The following is a 19,672-nucleotide window of genomic DNA, read 5'->3' on the forward strand; positions in this document are numbered from 1 at the left end:
GATCTTGAAAATATAGTAAGAAATTGTGTGCAAATGATTTGGGTGCATTTGTTTGCAATGTAAATTTATTTGCATATGCAAAACTATGTAGTTCAAATGATTTAAATGCAAATTCTCAATTATTTTTGTTTCAAAGTTTACCTTATTTAATTTGGATCTAGTAGGGATGAACATTATTCAGTTAAAACCAAAAAATTTGGTTTCAGTTTTTCCAGGTTTTGGTTATTTCAGTTCAGTTAATTCAGTTATTGAATATTAAAGTTTCAGTTTTCAAAATTTCAAATAAAGTTAACCAAAAAAACTAAACAAATTTTCTATATAATATGTAATATCCGATATATAAGACAACATAAAATATATTTATATTAATATAATATAGTATATATAACACAACAAATTTCCTGTAATTAGGTTTCAGTATGATTTTCATATTTTATTTTAACTTTATAATTTCAGATCATTTGGCATAGATCTTAACCAAATAAACGGACTACTCGCCCCTAGATTGTAGTACATAAGAAAAATAAGAACTAAAGTGGAAAAAATTAAAATCCAAAATAAGATTAAACCACATTTTGCATTATTTTCATTTGAACTCCCATACATTTGTATTGGTGTAAATAAAATTCACTGCAACCAAACTTAGCGTAGGAACATATTATAGCAATCATTCATTAACTACTTAACTTTTTTTTCTTAAATAGCCAATTAAATTAAGCGCCATTGGTTCATGAGTACTTTTGTGCGTAACATTTGAGTACACATGGTTTGTGTAGTGCAAAACTCTGAAGAATTTAATTTCATTGAAGATGGAATGGTCATCTGGATTGTAAATATCATAAATGAAAAAATAGATGAACTGAAACCAAAATCGGATGATCTTATACAGATCATCCATGTTTAAAAGATTCAAAAGATTGAAACCCTGATATACCTCTTTGCATAGTTTCACAAACCATGTCAATTACTATATACATAGCAAGAAGCTCTCTTGGACTGCAAAACAACTAAACATTGTAACTCGAAGAAAACCTAAGCTTTCCCAAGTATGTTCGAAGTCTAATAACATCCTCCAAATCAGCCTTGCATACTTACACTACACCGAATAGTACATGGCAGACAACTTTTACTTAGACCCCATTAAGAATGCATAGTGCTATAATCAACCTTGCATCATCAATGACTAAAGGCATTGCCACCTACGATCAGAAAGAGACCACTGATTCAGGATGTAAAGAAGACGGTAGTCGAGATACAGCAGTATCAGTTTCCTCATTCTCTTCAAAGTTTATTGGTCTCCCATTAACAAGTTTCCTGGAGTCAAAAAGACCAAGAATTAGATATGATCTGGATAACAGATTCAATGCCAAATAAGCTCAAGTATAGGAAAAAGAAAAATTAACAATGGATATGGCACTGAACAGAACAGAATGGCGAAATACCATATCGCTGGGACAAGGCTTAAATAATGTTGGCAATGATGATGATGAATGGAAAAAGGATAGAAAGCCACTGGACAAATCCAGAGATAGAAGTAATAAAAGGGATATTATGTGGTTTTGTACAATATCAGAAGAAAATGGAGCAAAGATATCTTTACACAAAGGGAGAAAACCAGGCATATAGTTCACTGAATGAGGTGTTACAGTTACAACCGGACAACCAAGGAATCTAACACATGGCCTTCATAAACAAAGTTATGCCAAAGAAACCATAAACAGGATGAAGATTCCGTCATGTATTATAAAATATAAACTCGTGGTATTTTGAACCTATGTTTGCAAAACCAGAACATACTTGCCAGCTGAAACAGAAGTCTAATTTTAGGGTTGCACTGCATTCAAACAAATATTTAAATCATATTAGATGAATCAAAGAGGAAGATTAAAGAATCTTAATAAAAGATGGAGAAACTAAGAAAAGCTGAAAGTTTTAGGAAATTTATTTAATGAACATAAAGAGGGTTCTAATGGAGGTTGTACTAGAACTCCAATATAAATGGAAACAGTATGTTGTTGTGTACCATTGTAAAATTGACGTTTCCAAAGTAAAGGATTTGTTAAAAAAGATGAAGGGAAATGCATTAGGAATTTAGGACAAAAAGGTGTCCCAATAAAAGCTTGGAAAGACATGGGAGAGATATGCTTAGTATGGCTAATTAAACTATTTAATAAGATTATCAAAACAAAGATGAGCAGGGGTAAGGCTGCACACATTTGTCCCTCCCTAGACCCCACATTGGCAAGAGCCTCATGCACTGGGCTGCCCTTTTTATCAAAACAAAGATGTTGGATGATTTGAGAAAAGCTCTATGGTGCATATATTTTAAAACAAAGGCAAAATACAAAGTTGTAATAATTATTGTGAGATTCAACTGATGAGCCACATTAATGCATTATGAAACTTAGGGAGAGTGTAATGAAGCAAAGGTAACATCATGAAACAAGTGTATAAAACCAAATTGGTTTTACAACAAGAAAAACAACCATGAAAGTTATCTTTCTATTGAGAAGGTTGATTAAAAAGTTTGGAGAGAAGGTGAAATCTTTATTTAGCATCCATTGATCTAGAGAAAGCATATATGATATAGTTGCATCATGAGGTAAGTATATTAAAAAAACACAAACAATCGATGGCATCTACACTCCACCATGTATTGGACCTTTGCTCCTATTTCTAGCAGTTGAAATATCAATTGAGTTTGATAAATTAAGTAGGAAATAAAAGAGAGCTTCTTTGGCCACATGCAGAGACTATTGACCTGAAATTTTCCCAGCAAGAAACCTCTTCTCTAATAGCTTTTAGATTAAAATTTGAAATTTCAATTTGTTAGGGCTACTTAGGGAGTTGGAGTAATAGAAGTTGGGGTAGTATATAACTCACATTTACATTATGATGTAACAATTTCTGGGTTGAACCTGTCATACAATTACATGGTTCATATATTTGATAACAATTTCTGGGTTGTGGCCTATAGATGAACCACTACACAACCAACATGGTTGTATTTCTGGTGGAGCCTTGGACACATCAAAACATGTTCAACCACAACTTTTATTTGCAAATTGCAACATGCCTTCACACTTCAAGTAGTGTTATAAGTAGCAATGCGCACCTTTTGTAGCCAAGACTCTCTTCTGATAATGCCTTCTCTAACCTTTCCTCAAATGGTGTTGCATGCCAATGGACTTTCTGGTCCTATAAACAAAATAACATTCCTTCAAAACCTTAGTAACCTCTAAGAGACCATACATGCATATATGCATAGATACATGTATACTTCTACATGTGCAAGTAGGTGTATATAAAATGAACAATACAAAATATAATGAAGTACCTCTTTGTATTTGTTAGTTGAATTTGGGATCCCATTCCCATCCCACCACTTAGATGAGATACGAGAAGGCTCTTCATCATTCCAGTGTGCAGCAACCATTCCAAGAATAGGCCTATCCCCATCAGAAGTTTTAGAAGAATAAGATCTTCCACCCGGGAAAACCCCACAATTTTGATCAGCATCATCTTTTGGGGGTGATGATGGCTTCAGCCAGTGAGACAAGCTTGCATCAACCTTTGACTCCTTGACAGCCATATTTTCTCTCTCCTGTTCCATTTCTAACTTGTTTGAGTAAGAAACAGATGCATACTCAGGAACTGCACTTGCAATCTCCTCAAGAGAGTCTCCTGTGTGACCAAGTTGTTCCTGATGGGTGCTAAAATCTTCTTCCTTCAGTGCTTTCCACTGAGAAAAATTCTCAACAGGGTTCAGAACCGGATAAACATACTGGGACCTGATCCGAGCATTATTCCCATTTCCATATTTGTCTAGGTTTACTGGATAAATGGTTCCAGGTGTTTGCATCTCATCAGTTAGTTTTAATGGAGTTGGATAAGGAGAAGACTCTGATTCATTGTGTCTACCCGAGGAATTAGATTTCAAGCTTTTTCCATTTGAAGGAAGATTTTCCGTATCTAACTCACATTTGAAACGCACACACTTGTTTTTAGATTCGGAAGCAATGGCTGGTATCTCCGGAGTAACTAATGCGGATGTTTCATTAGTACTAGGATGAAGAGGAAATGTTATTGCCGTACTAGGATTTTCAACCTCACTGCATTCATGATGCCTGGTATAGTCCCTTCCTACCAGCTCCTGCCCCTTTGGCATGCTGCTTCAAGTAATGAAAACAGTCAAACATTAGCTAGCTACACAAATTTTGTGAAAATGAAACCAGAGGTCCACCAATGGATGCTCATACATATGGGAAAAACTAAAAGAAAAAAGGTTTGTTGGATCTCTCTGGAACATATCTTAATAAAAAATGGGTATGTCACCACAAGTTTCAGACTTTGTTTAAGGAATCTTCTGCCATATTTCTTCTTCTACCTATTAAGGAGAGTTCCATGTATCATATATAAATGGGTGAAATCAATTTAGTCATAACATTAATAATCAAGCATAGATGATAGATCTTATTTCACACATGATGAATTGAATAGAGAAATTTAACCTGACAGATGTATGATTTTGAGAATCCGATTCCTTTCCCAATTCTTCACAAAGCTTAACAGGGGAAATGGAAATCTGATTGGGATGCTCGTCCCATTGGAGTTTCTTGATAGATGCACCAGGAAGCCACGAGTGGAAATTGGAAGGTTCTGAATCTCCATTGTGGATTGCTGCATCTTTGATTTTCTCAGACGCTTTCCGAATTTCAGCCGGAGTTTCAAGAAGTGCCCCACAAGCTTTAAGGAATTTTGCCTGTTAGGGAAAAAGCGTTATATAAAGAACACAAAACAGAAACTTATTGGGCATTCCAATAACTGAATATAGAATGTGACCCTCAAAAAAGAAAGCCAAAATTACAGAACCCGTGTTTTAGAAGCACAAGGCACAAAAAAAAGTGCAAGGGGCATTTTGCACCTGAGGTACGAGGCACACGCCTTTTCAAAGCAAGGCACAAAAATGCAAATAAAGAAATAAAAATGCCAAAATTTTCAAAAAAATGTAAAAATATATATATATATATATGAAACATAATATTAATTAAAAATATAAACTTAAATTTAAAATAAATATTTTAAAAACCTATTGTCTCAAATTAAAATACATAAGCATAACATGTAAAACATATCTAACATGAAAATTCAAAAATAATACCATGTATAACATGCAAAACAAATTCCAACATGAAAAACTCTCAGCCTCCTTATTTTTGTCTCCAATTGCATTACTTCAAAGAGCCAATGTGAGGTTAGACATTATGCATTCCCGATTTTACAAGCCACTTTTGTACCAAGCCCCTTAAGTCATTCAAGTATGCTTCGAACCCAAAATATTAAATGGAAAGGAAAGCAATTCATGGGATCAAAAGGAGATTGAAAATGTTGTTTAAATATATAAATGGCCCATAATTTAAAAATGGATAGGGAACCGAACATAGTGGATTTTGGGAACGGAATTATGTGGAACCCTGTATAGTTGGGACAAGGCATCAAGGCCTAGGGCCTATTCATTTCCTCTTAACTCTTACCTCATAAGAGGAATCTTTTAACTTTAAGAGAAAAGTAGTTGTCTATTTCCTCTTATCTCTTATTTCTTAAAGTGCAATCATACAATTTTTTGTTTTCCAACAATACCCCCAAAAAGACAAACAAAAACTCTCATATATGGGGGTCAAAATGGATATTTGATAATTTTCAGAATTCAGAATTCAGAACAACATTCTCTGCATTCAGAGTTCAGAGGAAAGAAAAGTTCACCAATACCAATAGACCTCTTAATGTAGTTATTGCACTTTCAAATGTCAGACTTCAAAGCAAACGAACAGGTCCTTAGTTGAGTTGAGTTGAGTTGAAGAAAATATCACAATTTTTAGAAACTTCACTTGCACAAGGCTCTATATGGTTGCATACTTGCATGTGAAATGAAAGAAAGCAAATGATTTGTCCAAAAAATGATACTTATTATATTGTGCTTGGTTGCATGTAAAATGGCTTTGAGAAATGTTTTGGAAATTTTGAGCAGTAGTTGTGGGAAACCTGCATGCCCTCTATCTTTCCATGAGTTATTTTCTGAAGTGAGGGTTTGCCCCCCCTGATTAAATCTAATGACATTAAATCATTCAGATTCATTTTCCATAGAGTTGTCAATGGATCAGGTAGGTCTGACAGATCCAAATCAAACAAGAAAATTATATAGGGTTTGGATCAATATTATTGTAATTATGTTAGTTTAAGTTTTGGTTGTTTTAAAACAATTAAGACCCAAGACTGATTATATATAATTGCATATATAATCATGTATATGCATATTTAATTGGTAGAAACATTTAAAGAGATAAAGAGAGATCTTCATATGGTGTTAATTTACCTAGAGAAAGCTAATTAAGGTTCAAAGCATCAATACTCCCCATATGCAAATTGAATTTTTCATTTGACTGAAACTATTTTTTATATTTTTTGGTCTAGAAATTTCACAAGAGATCTATCATATAACACATTAGAGTTTGAAAAGAATGAATTCTTTTAATATTTATATTAAACATGTCATTGACACTAAAAACTAATACATATCAGTCAATACACACGGAGACGTTGTGGTTTTTTGAAACTTCTTAAGGATATGTATGAGGGTGCAACAACCAATGTTAAAACACCCAAGAGATATAACAAAGTTTACAATAACAATGGATCTTCACCAAGGTTCAGCACCTAGCCCTTATTTATTTGAACTAAGCATAGATGAATTGGCTAAACATATTGAAGAGGTGATCCATGGTCCCATGGTGCACATTGTTTGCTGATACATTGTTTTAATTGATGAATCTAATGAAGGATTAAATGAAAAAATTAAGCCTATGGACAAATGTCTTAGAAAAAGAGTTTTATTATAAGTAGGACTAATATGGAATATATGACAGGTAAATAATAATAATGTGTGAATCGTTCACTTAGGAACGGAGACCAAGAGATAAACACAATGTGACCTTTTCCTATGCCTTGGTTCAATAATTCATAACAAGGGAGAGATTGAGGAGGATTGCATCCATAGAATTAAAGCAGGATGGGCAAAATGAAAGGGTGCATCCAAAGTTTTATGTGATAGGTGAATACTACTTAATCTAAAAGGAAAATTATATAAAACAATTGTAAGAACAGGTATGTTGTATGGAGCAAAGTATTGGGCGGTCAAGAAACATGTCCAACAACTAAAGTTGTGCTTGAACAGTTTGGTACCATTGATGTTTCTTCTTGACACATTTGGGGTTGATCAATACAAATTGGTGAGACATTTATCTTGCCGCATCACATTAAACACTCACTTCAACAAAAAAATGCATGTCATTGCCATTTAGTGGTAAAACATCAAATTTAAGGCTTCAACTCTAAATAGCAATGATTAGTTCCCCACATGCATTTTTTAGTAGAGAAGACTATATTATGTAATGTGACAGCATATTTTTTTCACCAATTTGTATTGATCAACCCAAAATGTTTAAGAAGAAAGAGCAACAGTACCAAACAGAATGTGGCAAAAATGCATACAGTTAGATGGATGAGTGGAAAAACTAAAAAGAATAGGATCAAAAATAAAGTCATTCGATAAATCCTAGGAATAACTCCAAGAGGTGATAAAATGAGAGAAAATAGACTGAGATGGTTTGATCACATGCATAGAAGACCATTAATAACACCATAAGAAGTGATCTGTTGCAAGTTGAAGGGGCTAGAAGGACTAGGGGTAAGCAAAAAAAGACACTGATTGAAGTAGTAAAAAATGATTTAAGCACCTAGAATTTATCAATGGATAAACAGAATGGAATGGAAAAACAGGACTCGTGTATCTGACCACATATGGTTGGGATAAGGCTTGGACGATGATGGTTATGATATCCGCATATTACAAAGATACCTCAATCTGATACCTACTTTTTCCTTCACAAGAATACCTATTTTACCATGATATAACTGTAGAATTACCATATTATGATGTCCAAAATGCATACAGTTGGATGGATGAGTGGAAAAACTAAAAAGAATAGGATCAAAAATAAAGTCATTCGATAAATCCTAGGAATAACTCCAATAGGTGATAAAATGAGAGAAAGTAGACTGAGATGGTTTGATCACATGCATAGAAGACCATTAATAACACCCATAAGAAGTGATTTGTTGCAAGTTGAAGGGGCTAGAAGGACTAGGGGTAAGCAAAAAAAGACACTGATTGAAGTAGTAAAAAATGATTTAAGCACCTAGAATTTAACAATGGATAAACAGAATGGAATGGAAAAACAGGACTCGTGTATCTGACCACATATGGTTGGGATAAGGCTTGGACGATGATGGTTATGATATTCGCATATTACAAAGATACCTCAATCTGATACCTACTTTTTCCTTCACAAGAATACCTATTTTACCATGATATAACTGTAGAATTACCATATTATGATGTCCAAATGTGCCAATTTATCAAATACTTAGGTTATTGTCAAAGGAATAACTGTCAATTATAATCAGGACTATCAGGTCAAACCTAATAGTCCCAATCGCAGACCCTATAGGTCTGGTTTGGAAGTGGTTTTGCACTTTCACTTATTAAGTAGGGTCCAGGTCAAGACCTATTAACAGCACTAATTCTCCAAGATAAATCAAGCAATAGGAAAATGTTTTGTTTTCATATTGAATTTGGATATCATTTGTCAATGAAAGGATTCACTTTTCTGTCATTTTACAAGAAATTAAATGCAACCAAAAAGAAAAAAAAAAAGTAAATACTTAAAGTATCTACTAAAATCACCGTTCTATCATAATACATTAGAGTAGTAGAGCACCTAAGGAACACATCAAGGAAAAGGAAATGCAATATCACACTTACTGTAGTGTAATCTACACCTTGTGAAATTAATCTGACGAGAAATAAATAAATTTTAAATATGAATTTATGCTTGCTTTAGAATATCTTCAAAACTTCAAGGCTCAATAAATGCATTATTATTTAACTTCCATGTAACCAAACAAAACTATATTTTGTTAGTTGTTTACCAGTTAGAACATGATCACAGAAACATGTATTCTCTCTCAAAGTGCAATTTTTAAAGCAGAACAAGCTACAGATACCAAAAGGTTTGCAAAAAATCTAACGGCATAAATAAAGACAACTCACACCTCATCCTTGAGCTCCCTGACATCACCATCTCCATAAACATCAGGCAGTGGAGATCCCGGATTATGATTCTCCAGATCCTCGCAAGGAAAACCTTCTTTCTCTTTAAGAAGAAAAAAAAAATAGAAGTCCATTCAGCTGTACTACTATAAAATACTTTATGGAAAATGTACAAAAACAAACAGATGAAGAAAATTTTAATTTAAATGATCAGATACTCCACAGATGAAGGAAAAGTTCATTTAAATAATCAGAAATTCCATAGTTGATAGAAAGTAAGAATTACCAAAATGGCAAAATAAAAGTATGAATCAAGATCACCTCAAATGCAGTTTTACACTAACAAATACCTCACAAGATAGATCCTAATTACAAAACAGGGGTGAAATCCAAATCACAAACAATTCGATACCCTCAATTTCCAACATCAGTTTTTACCTTCAGATAGAAGTAAAGATGAGAGTTGATTTCTCGATGCAATGGAACCACCCTGCTAGATTAAACGAAACCAACAAGAAATCACGCATGCATTCACAAACTAATAAGCAGAAAAAAAGGATACATTCTTCATCTACTTAAAAAATCCAATACTAAGAAGACGTGTAACTACAGAATTGAAACAAAATAAACAATAAAAAAAAGACTACCTTGCCCTTTGAAGCAACTGAATCAGAAATGATATGAGATTGAGACCGGTCTGCATCTTTAATTCGAAAACAACCAAAGAAACACCCCATCTTTCTCAACAATCTAAAGATAAACCCTGGAACACGATCAAACCGAAAGCACATATCATAAATCGGAGAGATTAGAGTAGCCAAGACTGAGACCTAGAGAGAGGGGGGGACAAGCCGACAAAAGAAGAGGAAACGAAGACAAGCGAAGATGACGAGTCGGAGCGGATTCTTTTTCAGCTTTCCATTTGTGGAACGCGAGATTGTTTGTTTGGTTGTTTGATTGTTCGGCTCCATTTTGAAATTTAAATTTGGTTTAAAAACGAGGGAAAACAATATTGTAATTTTCTTTTTTTCTTTTTTAGTAAGCAATTTTTATGATACCTAAAAAAGGATGACACTTGAAAACCCTATACGTAAACTTTAATGAATACAGGTTGATTGGTTACATCACTTATCAGCCATTCAGCCTTATCAGGTACAGCCGTAGAGGTGTTTTTGCGGAATTCGGATCCACTCCTCAGTCCTTACAATACCGTCTTCACACTGTCCTCAGCCATTAAAAGCATAATACACGGTTTCAAGTGAGTGTGAGTACGGTCATGTATGAGATGTGCGGGGTGAGATTATGTTGGTGGAGGATTGAAAGGTATTTTATTAGTAGGTGATCCGGACTCGGACTGAATCCAATTTCGTTTTGTGGGTCGTGCCTGTTTGGCCCGAAACCCCTCAAAAAGGGAAGCCTAGCACAGTCCGTGTCACAAGCCTAGAGGGGCCCATGGTCAGTCGTACCGTGGACTCGTGGGCAGTATGATATTTTTAGAAAAATTAAAAGAATAACGAAAAATATTAAAATAAATTAACAAGATAGAAAAAAATTGAAAATATAAAATTTTATTCTATATGAATTTTAATATATATAAATAACAAAATGAAATTGAAGAAACAATTACAAAAAACAAATTGAAATAAAAATAGTATAATAATATTGAAAGCAACACATTATAATACATATATTTGTATATTAATATATTATATATAAATAAATGTATGTGTGCGCAATGTTGTGTCATGCCAACATGTTATTGCACTATCGGATCTGCTTTTCACAGAGGGCGCCTCACACGCATATCCTACTATGCATTGGGAACATCTCCCGATTCACACTTGGGTGCCTCACATGCACATCCACCCTGCATTAGAAACTATGCATGGTATGATGCGCATATAAGGTGGTGTGAGGCGCCATGTAAGAGGAGCAGATCTGGTCTCCTACCCAAGTCCAGCACGTCCCAATTGATATAATTACCGGGCTATGCTGGCCCACTCTATAGCTGTATTACCAAGATAAGGCATGATTATTGAGTGCAACTTGGTCAAATTAACCTGAGCCCAAACCACCCGGCCCACAACTTGAGTTGGACTTGGATTTGTGGTCCTTGGAATGGATCTAGCTCAAAACGTTAGGCTTGCTTATTATTTTTTAAATTAGGCCTGGGCCTAATTGGCCTGACCTCACCCCCACCTTGCGCCGATGTGAACTTGTCCAACTAAACTATACATTATATATACATATAAGCATATCTTTTCATATACATATATACAGGTATGTCAAATTTAAATGTAAGTTGACTGGCCAACCCCTAGTGGTAGGAGTGTTCAAATTTGGTTGATAAACCGAAAATCAAGCCAAATTAAATCGAATAAACTAATTCGGTTCGATTAATTCAACTATCGGTTCGGTTTGGTTTTTATTTAAAAAAAAAAATCGATTTTCGGTTTTAATTTGGGTTGACTGAAATTTTCAACCAAACCAAACCAAAAGTCGAATTAATGTCGTTATTTAATTAAATATATTAAACATTAATGTTTTATTTAATACTTTATACTAATTAATTATTATATTTTCCAATAAACAACTAATAATAGTTACTTAAAACCTAGACTCATTATTAATTGCTTATTAGTCATTAATTGTTCATTAATCATTAATTACTTTGGAAAATGGCCAATTCCCAATTCCCCATTGGCGTAGGGCTTTGGGCTTATTTTAGCTTTTAATTAATAATAGCTAATTAATTAAAACCATTGAGCTTTGGGATCATTCTAACTTTTAAATAATAATAGTTAATAATTAATTAATTAAAACCATTGGGTTTTGGAGCAATTTTAACTTTTCAATGCTTGTCATTTATGTGGAACCAGGGTCCAACCAAACCGAACCGAATTCGGTTATGGTTGGCTTAGTTCTAAAACATAATTCGGTTCGGTTTAGTTAGAAGAAATGGTAAAACCGAATAGTCAGTTAGGTCCCCTGTTTAAACTGAACCGAACCAAACTGACCGATTGTACACCCCTACCTAGTGGGAATAGGGTCTGGTTTTCTAGAATTTTTTATTCGACATAAATTACCCCTTAATCACTGAATATATATATATATATATATATATAGCAATTAAAAATTAAAAATTATATTATATATATGTTGCAATTTTTTAATTGCTAATATAATTATTGCATTTTTAGTATGTTTGTTTCTAGAATTAAAAACCATTTTGTGTATAAATTTTAATTGGTAGAGTTTATAGATTCTATTTAATATTATATTCCCAAATATTTGTAAATATTTAATATGTTGTTATTTAATGTGAGGTAAATTAGAATAATAATTAATAATTGATATATATATATATATATATATTAATTTTAAGTACTAAAATAATTATTCTATTATTAATATTTTTATTTGCATAAATTTCTTGAGATCAAAATAATTTTTTGATTTTAATGTGAATTTGATAGATTATTTATTTGTTTATTCTATTAGTTTATAAAATCACAATTTTTAATATTATTCTTTCAATTTTTAGTAGGAATTGTTAAACATAAATATTTGTTATTTATTTAGATTACACTTAGTATGTATATACAATATTTAATAAAAGTTATTTTATTTCACTAATTAACACAAGAATTAAGTTGAACTAGTGGTTTAGGGGTTGATTTAAAACACAAGCATGTGGCGTGGTGGGAGACTTAGGTTTGAATCTCCCCTTTGTAAAATCTATTTTTAACAAAAAGGCACGGTTGCACGGTTGCATGGCATATTAGTTCATATCACATTGTATTGGACATATGTACATCGATATGGACCGATACGATATGCCCCGTAATAGGTGTATCTTATCGATATTTAAATCCTTGCACTTAATCCAATTACCAAGTCAACACACCACTATTCATACCTTTAATAGTAGTATAGATTTATAGAGCTTAAACTGCCTAGAGGTCATCTTTCATGGTTAAGGATTTGAAAAATCAAAAGTTCTATTGACCTTTGTTTTTCATTACCATTGGAAGAAAAACATCAAATTCAACTACCTCATGCATTCATTCTCTCAAAGGGAGTCTTAGCTTGGTTTAGGATTTATTTGCCACATTAGAAACCAGTCCTAGTCACCTATTGGGTCTCACAATTCATTTGAAACCTTCTTAATGAGTTCTAAATGGATCAGGCTCTAAAAATTGTTTTATATGTTCTTTTTATTATTACAAAATTTTGGGTAAAATATAAAAGCCGCCCCTATAGTTTCATTTTAACAAATACCTGTCCACACATGGACCCTGTATATATGTCCACCAATGGTGTGTGGGGCCCACCTTAAAAAATGTATGTAGACCCCACATACATGTCCAGACATAGACCCTACATGCATGTTCACCAATGATATGTCGGGCCCACATTGTAAAATGTACATGAGTCCTACATACATGTCTACCAATAGTATGTGGGACCCACCTTGAAAAATATGTGGGTCCCGCATACATGTCCACCAATGGTATGTGGGGCCCACCTTAGGAAATGTATGTGGGTCCTACGTGTTAAATGAAAGGTTTATTGGCCCACATACAAGACATTCATATACATAACACATATTTTCATCATATTACCAAATAGTCTTTTATCTTTTATGGTCTTTCCTATATCTATCAAAAACATTTTAACCAAACAGTCTTTGGTCTTCCAATATCTATTTGCAAAAGCTCATCCTGTCTTTTAACTATCAAATCTTGTAATAGATCTTTTAAAAAAGACTTGTCAAACAGGCACATAGTTTCATTGTACCTACATACAACACCAAACAGACTGATTGCAATGCTGATTTTGTGCCCATTAGGAGGGCTTTCACACACCTTCTCCTAGCTTTACATGGTGGGCCCCATATAGAAAACTTAGAACTTTAGAAGCTTTGTTTGGTTAGAAAACCCATAATCCTAAATGTTTTTTCCTTCAACCAATAATAAATCTTTGTGGTGAAGCTGGTTTTTATAGATTTTTTAGAGTGGGTTAGTGAAAGCAACTCAATTAAAGTTGCTAAACCAACTTCATTAGAAAGTCATTTTATTGGCCGAATGAAAGCACTTTCCTTCAGCCAAGAAATCGTCTTTCCGGTAAAGCTGGTTTTTTATAGCCTCTTCAAAGTGAATTAGTGAAAGCAACTCCAATCAAAGCTGCTAAACCAACTTCATAGAAAAGTCATTTCTTCTTTTCGAGTTTCCAGCAGATGATTTTTGAACCATCATTGGCCCAGATGGTCAAACCATTCAGCCCGAAAATATCCCAATCAACTAGTTCAATTTGATCTCAGATTGAAATTTTGCCAAAAACCATTGACTTAATCAGCGACCCGCTAACCCAAGCAATTGAACCATCAATTCGTTTGACCAAAAATATTATTTTTGGTTATTTTTGTTTTCTTTTTTTAAATTGTAATGGACCATACATTCAGATTAGATGGTTGAACTACTGATTTGGAAACCGATGGCTAAATTGGTTTTGATTCCGAGCCAATTTTTAAAACATTGGTTTTTATGGCTTCTTCAAAGTGGAATAGTGAAAACAATTACAACGAAAGCTACTAAACCTGAAACTTCACCGGAAAGTCATTTATTTGGCCCAATGAAAGCGTTTTCAGGCTTTCCAGTTTTTTCACTAAACTAATAAGTTTTCCTTGTGGGGCCACTTTAAACTGGGGCTGCATTTGGATGCGATGTAAATCAAGAATCGATGTAAAAATTACATCGGTTGGGTTTTGTAGGCGTTTGAAAAGAGGGTGTAATTATTATCAACGTAACCAAACCACCAGGCCATCATCGACTCATTGCTACTATAATTTGAAGGTCGAGGAGTCTCTCTCTGTCTCTCTTTCTCTCTCTGTTGTCGTTGCTAAAGTTTGAAGGTGGAGTCTCTCTCTCCCTCCCACTAGGGGTGATCATGGGCCAGGTCGGGCTTTGCACTTATGATAAGGGATATAGTTTAGGCTCGGGCCCAGCCCCCGGGTCTATAACATAAGCCCTAGCCCAAGTCTACACGGGCCCAGGCCGGGTCGGGCCTGATTTTAGGCTAATGTCTTTCATATATAAACCATTACATATCTATAATATTTTATATTAAGTGACATAACATGCATATAAACTTTTATTTTATATATTATGTAATATAAAATATTACATATAATATAAATTATACATGTCATGTTATAATATTTATATATAAAATATATAATATAATATAAAATAACATGTATACATTATACACAAAATGTATAAATTTAAATATATGCGGGCTGGGTCGGGCCCGAGCTAGGCTTGAAATATTAAGCCCAAGCCCGACCCTAAAATTTGTGAGCCTGGGCCCGGGCCAGGCCTAAGCTCGGAATTTCCAGGCCAGGCCGAAATGATCACTACCTCCCACATTTTTTTGATCAATTACAAAGGTCATTCTGTACAGTAGGGTAGTGACAAAGACCCCTATACTTTAATTTGCGACAAAGGCCCCTCTAAACATTTACGTTGTGATGAATACCCTTGAACCGTTAAATTAGATAATGGAAGGTGTTAAATTATCAAACTATCCCACTAAACTTTTTTTTATTTTACTTTTTTGCCATTCTCTCTTAAACTTTCTCTATTTTTTATTCCCTGCCATTGTCTCGCTAAAGCCGAAGAGTACTATGAGAGCAATTCTGGAAAATCCGCTAGACCAAAATGTCCTGTCACTTTATGCAGAGTTGATGTGGGAGGCCCACAAAGATGCTAACCGTGCTGAGAGATACTTCAATCAAGCTATTAAAGAAGCTCCAGACGACTAGTAAAAATAGCCAATCTATTTCAAGCTTATCCAGTTGAACTCGTCCAATATCAAGTCTTCTTGAGATTGATTGAATTGGGTTTTCATTCACCTCGAACTTGGCTTTTGTGTGCAGTTATGTTCTAGCTTTGTATGCCCAGTTCCTATGGGACATCGACGAAGTGGAGGGAGGGGAAGAAAATGAGGAACATACAGTAGGGAAAAACAACAGAAATATGGTAACACTGCAACCACCACCACCAAAATTCTGTAGAGTTCCTCCTCTACCACCAACCTTGACTGTTGATTCTAATTAAAGACTTTAAGAGAATTAGTTATATTAGTATCTGTTTCTCTTTCTTTCTCTTTTTGAATAAAGAAATCTGGAGCAGTAGGTGAGAGATGCTAGGTTAGGCCGCCAAAAAGCATATGACTATAATTTTTCTTTGTTTCTAGAGAGGAGACGACATAGTTGAGAGTTATTGACTGGTGGGTTCATCATTCATTTTTGGATGTGAGGATGTGAATATATAAAGAAATGAATGCAAATAATCTTTCATGGCTTAATTTCATCTGTCAAGTGGACATAGAATTTTTTTTTTCTTACCATAAAGTGGTTACTCATGAATTAAGATTGTTTATTAATCAAACCAAATCCCTAGGAATTAGCTATTGATCTTGTTTGCCTGATTGAAGTGTTTGAGGGAACAAATCGGAGAAATATTGTAGGGCTTGTAAACCCATTCCTAGAGTTTTAAGATGATCATATTGAGGAGTTATACCCTCCTCTAAGTGGAGTGATAAAAAAAATCCTTCCCCCTATCAATTAATGGAGCCATCATACAATAATCTACAGGTCTTAGATTTGTCAGATAATGCATTTTTTGGTAAAATTCCCAGGAACATTGAGGTTTTAAACAACTTGTTGATCTTATGTGTATACAGGAACTCACTCGTTGGTTTTATCCCAACAAGTATAGGTTATTTGTGTTGGGAATAATCCCTACATTTTCCTTGTGAAAAACCACGGAGATCTTAACCACAAATATCAAACATGCAACAGTAATGAAACATATAGCCAAACACAAAGGAAGTAATAATAGTAGATGCCAAGTTTTTACGTGGAAAACCCCTCAATGTGAGGGTAAAAACAACGGGACCAAAGTTCAAATCATCCACTATTAGTAATAGTAATGGGATACAATATTTTTCTATCTAGTTACAACTAGATGATGAACATCAAGAAAACTCTTGGATACCAATAAACAGAAAACATCATTAAAATGGGTAACAAACAAGAAATCTCTCACCAAAGGTGGAAGTACAACAATGGAAGCAAGAGGAGATGCTGAAAACGGATTTGTCTTCTTCGTTTCAGCCCTTATAAATCTTCTTCTTTTCTAAACCCCTTTTCTATTCTCTGATATTTTCTAGAGAGCTGTTAGAGTTGAGAGAGTGGAGAGTGAGCTCTCTCCAATTCATTGGTTAGCCCAAAAGACGTGTTGGCTTACCTTGCAAGCCAATGCAAAAAGTCTCTTGACTTTCCATTATCTTTCCTTTTGTCTTTTGCTTCATTTCTTTTCTTGTCTTTATTAGTGGGTCCCATATCATAAGGAGGGAACCCCAACAATCTCCCTCTCCCGACTTATGAGGACTGCACCATGCCCAAACCTGCAATGCTTTTACAATATTCAAACTTTTCTTTCGGTAAGGCCTTGGCCATCATGTCTAACCCATTCTTTTTAGTGTGAATTTTCTCAAGTTGCACTTCCTTTTCTTCAAGAGCATTTCGAATCCAATGACACCTCACATCAATATGTTTGGACTTAGAATGAGATCTTGGATTCTTACACAGGTGAATAACACTCTAACTATCACAATGAAGTGTAAATCTTTCTTTCTTCAAACCAAGTTCATTTAAGAACCTCTTCAGCCACAATATCTCCTTGCAAGTCTCTATATACAGCGTCTGTAATTGGCAAGGCTACACATTTTTGCAACTTGGACTACCATGACACTGCTCTCCCAGCAAAAGTAAACAAAAAACCTGATGTAGACTTTGTAGAATCAATGTCACCTGCCATATATAAACCCTTCAAACATAGGTTTACCACCACCAAAAGACAAATATACTTTGGATGTGCCTTTCAAATACTTAAGGATCCATTTCACGGCAAGTCAATGCTCTTTGCCTGGATTGGCGAGAAATTTACTAACCACACCAACTGCACGTGCTATGTTTAGCTTAGTACAAACCATAGCATACATAAGACTTTCTATGGTAGAGGCATAGGGAATGTTCTTCATTTCTCCTATTTCTTTCTCATTCTTTGGGCTTTGATCACTAGACAATTTGAAATTATTTGTCAGTGGAGTACTAACCGGTTTTGCTTTATCCATGCAAAATCTCTCAAGCAACTTTTCTATGTAGCTTTCTTCTGACAACCACAATCTCTTGGATTTCCTATCACGCGAGATTTTCATACCCAAGATTTGTTAAGCTAGACCTAAGTCCCCCATGGAGAAAGACTTGCTTAACTACTTCTTTAACATGTTAATTGTTGTCTTATCTTGCCCAATAATCAATATGTCATCAACATATAACAAAAGAATGATAAAATCATCACTAGAAAAATACTTAGTGAAAACACAATGATCTAAAGATGTTTTACCATACCCATGCTCTATCATAAAAGATTTAAACTTTTGGTACCATTGCCTTGGAGCTTGTTTCAAATCATACAAACTCTTCCTTAGCTTACAAATCATATGTTCATTTCCTTTGACTTCAAATCCTTTCGGTTGTTCCATGTAGATGTCTTCTTCCAAGTCAACACGAAAAAAAAAACTATTTTGACATCTAATTATTTAACCTCCAAATCCATACTTGCAGCCAAGCCCAATGCAATACGTATTGATGACATTTTTACCACTAAAGAGAAAATTTCATCAAAATTGATGCCCTTTTTACCATGGTTGCGAGCTCCTATCTTCATGTATACCCATTTGTTCTTGATTTCCTTTTAACCCTTGGGTAGTTCCACCAAATCATAGGTATGATTCTTATGCAAAGAGTCCATCTCCTCTTGCATAGTTTTGAACCATTTTTTCTTGTTCTTACTTTTTTGAGCCTCATGATAGCTTTCAGGTTCACATGCATCTGAAAGAATTATGTACTCATTTGGTGGATATTTTCTCGATGGTAGACGTTCCCTAGTTGATTTTCTTAATTCAGTTGGTGGCTCTTGAGGGGGCTGCTCCCCCAATTCATTATCATCGTCGACATCTTCATTGGGAACATTCTTATTATTTTTTGAGTTCACATTTCCTTGTTGCACATCTCCCCCATCATTTTTGTGCACCAAAGGAGGAGACACTGGATCCAAGTCTATAAGTTCACCATCATTTGCTTGAGGCTTCTCATTTTTTTCAAAGTCTTCGACTGTTTGGTCTTCAAAAAAGACCACATCTCTACTTTTGATGATTTTCTTTCCCACTGGATCCCATAACTTGTAACCAAACCTTTCATCTGCATATCCCAAGAAAACATACTACTTGGTTTTGTCATCAAACTTGGACCGCTCATCCTTGGGTATATGCACAAAGGCCCTATAACCAAATACCTTGAGATGATCATAGAAAATATCTTTTCTTGTCCATACCCATTTAGCAATATCACCATTCAAAGGAACTGTAGGA

At 34.4% G+C, this 19,672-nt stretch overlaps 1 protein-coding gene across 4 annotated transcripts; it reads right to left on the bottom strand.

Annotated features, from left to right (window-relative positions):
* Positions 1–854: 854 nt before the first annotated feature.
* On the bottom strand, positions 855–10,113 carry LOC104608095 (protein JASON-like). Of its 4 annotated transcripts, none has more exons than XM_088892371.1 (7): positions 9,817–10,113; positions 9,608–9,659; positions 9,172–9,272; positions 4,512–4,762; positions 3,338–4,169; positions 3,116–3,198; positions 855–1,314 (listed from the first exon to the last, which is right to left on the bottom strand). In XM_088892371.1, exons 1-7 carry the CDS (start codon positions 9,958–9,960, stop codon positions 1,206–1,208), a joined length of 1,572 nt encoding a protein of 523 aa, XP_088748497.1. In that variant the 5' UTR covers positions 9,961–10,113; the 3' UTR covers positions 855–1,205. The 4 variants fall into 4 exon arrangements, with proteins under 4 accessions (XP_088748497.1, XP_010272277.1, XP_010272276.1 ...); XM_010273975.3 differs by having other exon boundaries at positions 3,338–4,172; XM_010273974.3 differs by having other exon boundaries at positions 9,608–9,662.
* Positions 10,114–19,672: the final 9,559 nt, after the last annotated feature.

This window comes from Nelumbo nucifera, chromosome 7 (assembly GCF_055504915.1).
Source record: "Nelumbo nucifera cultivar China Antique chromosome 7, China Antique-T2T, whole genome shotgun sequence".
In the NCBI taxonomy this organism is placed as follows: Eukaryota; Viridiplantae; Streptophyta; class Magnoliopsida; order Proteales; family Nelumbonaceae; genus Nelumbo; species Nelumbo nucifera.

What these genes read in the sequence shown, in the direction of transcription:
- LOC104608095 (XM_010273973.3), bottom strand. Translation starts at nt 9,960, where the DNA reads ATGTGCTTTCGGTTTGATCGTGTTCCAGGGTTTATCTTTAGATTGTTG. An exon ending in ATCTTTACTTCTATCTGAAG is followed by an intron (nt 9,273 to 9,607) that starts GTAAAAACTGAT and finishes TTCTTCTTAAAG; the next exon opens with AGAAAGAAGGTTTTCCTTGC. An exon ending in CAAAATCATACATCTGTCAG is followed by an intron (nt 4,173 to 4,511) that starts GTTAAATTTCTC and finishes CATTACTTGAAG; the next exon opens with CAGCATGCCAAAGGGGCAGG.